The 7,881-nt window shown below is 37.8% G+C and overlaps 1 protein-coding gene across 50 annotated transcripts in view; it reads left to right on the top strand.

Annotated features, from left to right (window-relative positions):
* The first annotated feature begins 443 nt into the window (after positions 1-443).
* RAB28 (RAB28, member RAS oncogene family) overlaps positions 444-7,881 on the top strand; it is a 561,352-nt gene continuing 553,914 nt past the window's right edge. For 49 of the 50 annotated variants that reach the window (XR_014811799.1, XR_014811795.1, XR_014811792.1 and 46 more), the window contains exons 1-2: positions 444-730; positions 5,165-5,261. Coding sequence is in view for 10 of the 50 variants with exons in the window: in XM_084970629.1 (XP_084826755.1) it covers positions 656-730; positions 5,165-5,261 (172 nt within the window). In the remaining 40 variants the exon portion in view is untranslated. The remainder of the gene's footprint in view (positions 731-5,164; positions 5,262-7,881) is intronic. The other variant, NM_001123175.1, reaches the window with a different exon arrangement.

Below are 7,881 nucleotides of genomic sequence, written 5' to 3'. Positions count from 1 at the left end.
GCGCTCCGCTGGGCAACCGGCGTCCTGTGCGCCTGAGACCGGCCCCGGGCCCCGCCCCTCCGCCTCTCCTCCGGCTCTGGCTTCCCTGGCAACCGCGGCGCGCAGCCCGGGCGTCACACCCCCCTCCCGCCCCTTCGGGCTAAACCATTCGCATCAGGGACCTTCACGGGGGGGTGGGGAGATGTAAACGAGAGAAATTCATAGAACATCTGTGCATTGCTCTGCTTCCATTTTTCTACCCAAGTTTAATGATACACATGCTTTTTTTAAATTCCGCCAACTAAGCCTGCGAGGGTGGCGCCCCGTCCCGCCTGCGGCGTTCGAACGCCCCCTCCTCGCAGGCCGGCGGATGGTCCGGCGCGCCTAGGAGGCTCACAGTGGGCGCGGGTTAGCGCAGGGGCGGGGGGCGAGCGCCCGACGTAACGCGCAGGGGGCGGGGCCGCGCGCAGGGGGAGGGGAGGCGGGCAAGATGGCGCCCGGCGAGTGACTCTCCCAGGAAAGCTCCAGCGCCCGCGGAGACGCCGGGGCGGGGGGGACCCTGCCCTCCGCAGCCGCCCTTCCTCCTCTCCCCCGCCCCCGGAGACCCCCTCCCTTCCTGCACTCCTTCGGCGGGAGTGGGAGAGGGAGGGGAGGCGGGCCTGGTTCCTGGGACACCATGTCGGACTCCGAGGAGGAGAGCCAGGACCGGCAACTGAAAATCGTCGTGCTGGGGGACGGCACCTCCGGGAAGGTCAGTCCTCGAGTGGGCCCTCCGTGCCAGGCCTGCGGGAACCCCGGCGCGGCTCCAGCCTCCTCCCCGCCTCTCGTCCTGTATCCCCGAGCCCTGGGGCTCGTGGGCTGGGATCCGCCAGGTCGTGGCCTGGGGCCAGACGCGAATTAGGCGCTCGGTGAAGTCCGACGAGAGCTATCCGGCTCTCTCTATTATTCCTATTATTATTTTCACAAAGGTCACTTCCTAACTCTCTGCCCGGATCCCGAACTCCTGTTTCTTCAAGACACGAGCCAGCATCGTCTGCCTGGGACGCTTTCCAGCCTCTCGCCTCTGAGGACTGGCAGGGGTCCGCCAAAGCGGCTTACCTCTTTTTCTTTGGTTCACGTCACTCTGCTCCTTTCCCCCCATTTACCGTTTCTGATGCCTCCACTGCACTGGGAGGTCCCAAGAGCCTGACTCTGCATCTGCTTCCCTGGCTGAGAGAATTGGGGTTCCAGCACTCACTGGTCGGGTCCTTGGAGGGCTAATTGCTATCCTATTTGTGCTTCGTCTGTAAGATGGGTGTGTTGATAAAGGTCGCCTTGAAGGGTGAAGTGTGCAGATCTCCATTAAATGCGAAAGTCCACATAAAGCTTTCCGCACATGGTGTGCACTCAGTAAACGTGAGTTCCTGTTTTAGAGCATCATACCTGTTCATCTCTGTTACCAGCACAGCACCTGTCAACACAAGCATTCATTCAGCAAAAGTCTGTTAAGCTCCTATTCTGGGCCGGATGCTGAGGGCGGAGCTGCCAGCCTGAGGAGGGGATCCTTGACTTAAAGTCTGTCCTTTGGTGACAGTTGGTTGAGCGAATGAGACTGAGTGTATGAATATCTGGTAGGCAGTCCCCTTACATTATAGGCAAGGTTTTTAACCCAGGATTGTGGAGCTCCTGAAATGGAATGAACATTGCGTTTGCTTTTTGGAGAGGGTCCATAAGGTCTTAAAGGGGTTTATGATCCATTCTCCAAATAAGGTGAAAAGCCTCTGCCCTGGGAACCTTCACACCTGTTGCTTGTATTAGTCGCGTCAACACTGTTCCTGGGAATATTGCTAAAGTTTATCTTCTTTCTTCTCCCAATCCCTTTTCCCAACAAGAATCTTCGGAAAGGCAGGGTTTCCGTTTTCACCTTCATGTTTCTGTGTTACGGGTGTAGTTTGGACCCGGGTGTCTGTGGTGAGGACTGCTTGCTGCGTTTTCCTTGGCAGTTGTCACTGCACAGCTGTTCCTGTCCTTCCCTCAGATTTGCGTTGCTAGGGCCCCGAGAAACGTGTCATTCATATGTAAAATTTGGAGAACTCTTGTTAATTTCACTCTGGCCATTCTTGGTATTTGTTATTGATTTTTATTGTTGAGGAAAAACAACTTAATATGTTCTGATTACTTTTAAACATTTTGAGGAAGGAAGGAATTTAAGTCGCTTTTTAAATGAAGTATTTTTTGTACATTTATAACAGTATGTTGAATGGATGAATTGTTTTAAATAAATCAGCATTGTTTCTAACATCCTTATTAAGAAAAAATTTTAAGTGATATTTTTATAGTTTTCTCATTTGTACTTTCTTTTGAATGACTTCTAGTTTTTCATTTTCCAAATATTTTTATGGTTAACTATAACTGAAGTTACTTCCTGTTTAAATTATAGTGACTATCTATAACACTAATACACTTGTATGAAGACACAGAAATGTCCATTATCCTACGTTCTATCGTAATTCTTTTTTTATCCCAATATTCATCCATTATCATTCATGCATTTCTCTTTTGAAATTTGTTCACAATTTCCTATCTAGGTTTTTCATCTGGCCTTTCACACTTTTTCCCTTTGTTGCTAATTTAGTGTGATAATTAGGGTTTTTCCTCTCTGTCTAAAATTCTATCTAGTGTAGGACAAAGCATTTTTTTTCCAATTTGTATTGTCGAATTAGGGCTATCGCACTTCAAAGGATAACAGTGATACTCTTTATGGTGTTCTGATTTAGTCTTTGTCATCTTATCTATTTTAAAATGTAAAGGCTTTTTCTGCCAGAAATTTCTGGATACCAGCATCAGAAATTAAGCTTTTTTTGTTTTTTGTATATCAAGCTTTTTTTCCCCCCATACACTGTTCAGCTTTCATATTATTGGTGTATTATTGGCAGCTACCGACATTTCCATTCTATTTCTTTTACCCTCCTTTTCATTTATGAATTCAGCCTCTCTTTAGTTCTTATTTGTATCCTGATTTAACTTCTGGCCATTTTCTTTTTGCCTCAGTTTTTCTTGCTACTTTTAACTCAGGGCATTTTTATATACCCTGACAGAAGCAGGAGAGTATTGAGATGACCACTAAGAGTTCCTGCAAGAGAAATTTAGCTCCTCCTCCTATTAACACGTGTTTCTATTTCTTTCCTGTTTTGACTCATGCTTTGTGTTTTATTACATATTTCTTAAGATTTTTTGAGGCAGATTATTCCTTCATGGTGTTTTTTCAGTATTAATACATGTACTCTGATTAAAAATTGTTAGTAAAAGTTTACCAAACAAAAACTATAAAGAATCAGATAAAAAAGTTACATTTATAGTTGATGGTGTTCACTTCATAATTGTTTTAAGAAAAGTACTTATACAATGACTTGTGAGAAATTATTGAATGTGAAAGATAGCACGATATCTAGATAATTAAAGAGGAAGTGCCTCCCACTTATTCAGTTGCTCCTCTGTTTAATTTTTATGCTAAGATGTCTGGAGATGATGTAAAAACCCATTTTAATATTCTTTATTTCCAGTTACCTATACTTTCGACAGATTATATTCTATTCCAGTTGAAAATTCTAGTTTTACGTTTCCCTCAAAAGTGTGAGGGTGGAGTTTCAAAATCTCTAAGTCTTATTTTAAGGAAAAGAAACCAAATTTTTCTGAATATTTGTTAATGTAAGAATTGAATTTTGAGAAACTTAAATGAAAGTGAAAAGTTACCTTACATGACATTATGCTGAAGTTACATGTGCCTGAGTTTCTCTTTGACTTATAAAAATGTTTTAACCATACATACATTAAACATTTTCAAATATCTCTAACAGTATAAGTAGTGGTAATTATTTTTTTAAAAACTCTAAGCCTCTTTACAGTTGATTTTGTGCTCTAAGTTAAAGAAGCTCAATGGCGTAAACAAGGCCAAATGAAAAACAAAAGGAATGCTTACCTTCCCCGCCATCCCTCAGTTTATATATTATCAAGGAATTTAAATAAATTTTCATTTTGGTGTGGCAAGTTTATTTCTCAGAATCTAGCCAAAACATTTTTCCTATGGTACTCAATACATATTTAACCAAATATTTTAGACATTTCTTACAAATGCTGAGTATTTAAAAGGGTGTGCATATTGCTATTTATGTGAAAAATAACAATTCTTATGTCAAAGGAATTTTAGGTCTTTTTGTTTAAAGGAATTGAAATTGGGCCAGGTTTTCTTTTGTACTACTGTATTTATGTCATAATTAATTATAATAAGCTATCTTGGAAATTTTATTTTGGTTTTCATTGTTTTTGGAGTTGCCATCTAATTTTAACTTTTAAAATGAAAAAGGGCTGTTTTTCCTTAACTTTAGGAGTCTTTCTTGTAGAGCATAAAAACTTCATGAAGTTCTCTTTCTCATCGTTTTGGGGAAGTTTACAAATAAATTGTATATTTAAAATGTTTCAGAAGCTTTTGAGTTATTGAGTTACTTCAGCTGTTACTAGAGTGATTATTCTTTTGCTTTGGTTAAAGTTGGTACTCTAAAGAAACTCCAGAGTTTTTATCTGTTCTGGTTATAATGTTCTTATAACTTGTAAGCTTTATGGTTCTTAGATGAAGTATGTTTATTTTTGCCTGATTAATATTAATTTAAAAAATCCACTTCTTAATTTAAGAGATGAATACTCTCAGCCATTCTACAGATTCTTTTTTATTTAGCATTTTTAATATAGAGAAGAATTAGATACTTTTCTTGGGTTGGTGGGGGGGAGAAGGCAAATTCTATAAACAGGCTTTCCTCTCCTTGATTAGTACTTTTTCTTCTGGGCTGAGGGCACAAACTACTCATAATGTTTAACTCAGAAGTGAAACTTCTCTGAAATCTGTAATATATATATTTATTTATTTGAATTCTAAGTTCCAGCAAGGAGGAAGGAACTTGACAGGGGATTTAAAGAGATTTAGCCGATTAGTCTGTTGTTGCCACTGATAGCTGGTTGGCAAGTGAAGTTTACCTGGTGGAATGATTAAGTCCCTCTTCCCCTTGTAACTAATTAGAGCTGCTTAAAGTTGCTTGTTGGATTAATGGGAGTGCAAATATTAAGATTACTTAATAAGATTTAGTAGTGATTTTGTGTTTACATTTTCAAAACAAAGACATTAATTTTGATATTTTGTGCATCAATTTTTTAGACCTCCTTAGCTACGTGTTTTGCTCAAGAAACTTTTGGGAAACAGTACAAACAAACTATAGGACTGGATTTCTTTTTGAGAAGGATAACATTGCCAGGTAAGAGACTGAAGTGTCTTAACATAGAAAATTGTGCATATCTAACAATAAAAGACATAAGCAGAAATGTGTAAAATAAATTTGGGGACCGTTTGTAATGTGAAAATATATGTAATCAGAAAGTCTATCATAGGGAGGTTAACTCTCATCAGCATCTACCATGAAGACGTACTGTCCATGGATGTGAGGAAAACTTTTGTGTATTTCCCACTCTCTCACTGTTTTTGGCCACTATACATTTTTTTTTGAAGATAAACAATAGCTGCTTATAAAATTCTAAAGTTAAAAAAAAATCAAATGCCATATAATTATCAACAGATATTGTATAAACTAAATGTGAGAAGGCTGGAAGGGATTATTTTTTTAAATAGTATTTTGATTAGCCTCTGCTTCAGCTTTTTTTGTTTGGGAGAAAGTTGGAACGTAAGTATAATGTAGCTATGGAACTTCTGTGCTCTAATATGTGAATGCTGTTTTATGCAAGGCAGCATGAAATTGCTGGCATTTAATAGACCACTAAAATTTAGGGTCCCTAGGCACTCATAAAAATACAGTTTGAGCATTCAAGATGTTTCAGTTCACCCTGCAAAGAAACTATTTAGATGCCAGTTGCAGCACATTTTGTGGGAAATACAGGGAAATAATAACAAAAAAAGAGTGGTTTCTGTTTTAAGTTAGTTTCTGAACAATTGGGGCTTTAAAATGCTCCATCTATTTACTTGTGATTGCTTGTATTATGTTTAAAGTATTTCATTAAAATTAGTTTATCTTGATTGTCTTCATAAACCAGTCCATCTCTCTCCTCTCTGAGGAAACACATTTGAATAAAAACAGTTGCAAGTGTAGTGTCAGATTCATATACTGGAACATGAGTGATATAGTGGGAAGGAGTTTAATAAATTCTGATATTATTGAAATATGTTAACCTTTCCCATCTGTCAGATAACCAACTCTCTGAAAGCTTTAGAGCAGTTAATGAAAACTGTTGGTATATTCTGCATATCTCACTAGTAATATACTCTGTTATGTTTTGTGATGGTTGTTGGTACTCGGCTATCAGTGAAAAATAAGTTAGAAGATATAGCTTGAGAAAAGAATTCCAGTTTTGCATTACTAAGTTATTGTTCAGAAGGAGGGTTAATGAGAAACATATGCATATTTTGTTTCATTTGTATTTTAAGTGAAAATCTCACTCAGAACTCTTAAGGTGTTCAAAACTGAAAATCTCATTTATATTATTCTCACTGGCATGTATAGGTTAATGCTGCTTTCAAAATATTTGCAGCAGTCACTAGTAGAGTACATGTATAAACACATAATATATATACCGAAAACTTATTTTTGCATTGCTTTTTTTAGAGATGCCACTTGTTGCACAGAGAACCTCAATATGTATTTATTGACTATTTTGTTTTGATGCTAATTAGCAAAAGCACTAATTTCATGTTATTAATATTATTTAATTTTTCTGATTTTCGGTTCAAAGACTTAAATAAGGGAGCAAGCACCTATTCAAACATTAAAAACATTTTAGGACTGATTTTGGACGTTTTATGTATGTGATATATATGATGATTTCTGATCTTTTTTACACCACTCTCAATTTTTAAAATTTGATGACTTAAAAAAAAATTTTGGTATTTTTGAAATCCAAATTTATAATAGATTTTATAGTTAGAGTTAGAAAGTACTTAGGTTAAAAAATGACATTAGGAAATGTATACTCTTAATGAATGTATGTTTTAATTTTTCTGATTAAGTTTTTATTTTTATGGGCAGAGTTCCAGAAAAAAAAAAATGTTTTTAAAGGCATTTGGTTTTATTTGACTTAATGGACTTAAAATTATGGTAGAAATTTTAGTAGAAAAAAATTGTTTTAATGTAACTTGATTTTATGTTATTAATAGGTACATTAAGAAATGAGGTGAATAAATTTGAAAGACTTATAGTATACCCTTTATATAGTTTAACCTTAATTTGTGTCAAATGATTAATTGTATCATTTGCTAAAACATTACAGGCAGCATTATTGAATTTATGGTGCAGCAGCATAGAAGGCAAATCTAATATTTGTTTGTTTTCTAGTAAGTTTTCTGTCCATTCAGATAGTTAGAGGTGTAATACCTCCTGTCCATCTATTGACATTCTCTTCATGCAAGTTTTCAAGGTCATTACTTTGCAAATACTCATCCGTTTTAGTGTATTTCATGATCTGGTATGCTGTATAGTCTGGATGCAACCACTGTGCAGATTTTACTGCTTAAAATAGTGTATCTGTTAGTCAGAGATTCTGCTGATAGAGCTTCTTAAGAACCTTAGTCAAAATACTTTCAGGAAGCTTGTGGGTACAGTCCAGTAAACAGCGTTCTACTGTGAAAAAGATTTTTAAGTCTTTAGTACAAGAAGTGGGCAGACTTGTGTTTTTAGTTCCATCCTGACGCTGCAGCACTTTAAGTAAGGTTAACCAAGGCACCAAGTGTACTTTTACAAGGTCACTGTTGAATCCTCTTGGTGGCTTTGATTCATACCGAGAGCAACTTACCTGTATTTTGTCGCCTCATTTATTTATTTATTTTTTCCACAAGTTAAATGTAATTTCTTACAGAGGAGCAGGACTATT

Source organism: Sus scrofa, chromosome 8 (assembly GCF_054392235.1).
Source record: "Sus scrofa isolate SSC_HxYL_T2T_F1_AM1 chromosome 8, Sscrofa_HxYL_maternal_Yorkshire_Landrace_v2.0, whole genome shotgun sequence".
In the NCBI taxonomy this organism is placed as follows: domain Eukaryota; kingdom Metazoa; phylum Chordata; class Mammalia; order Artiodactyla; family Suidae; genus Sus; species Sus scrofa.
This window is presented reverse-complemented; position numbering and strand designations above follow the sequence as displayed.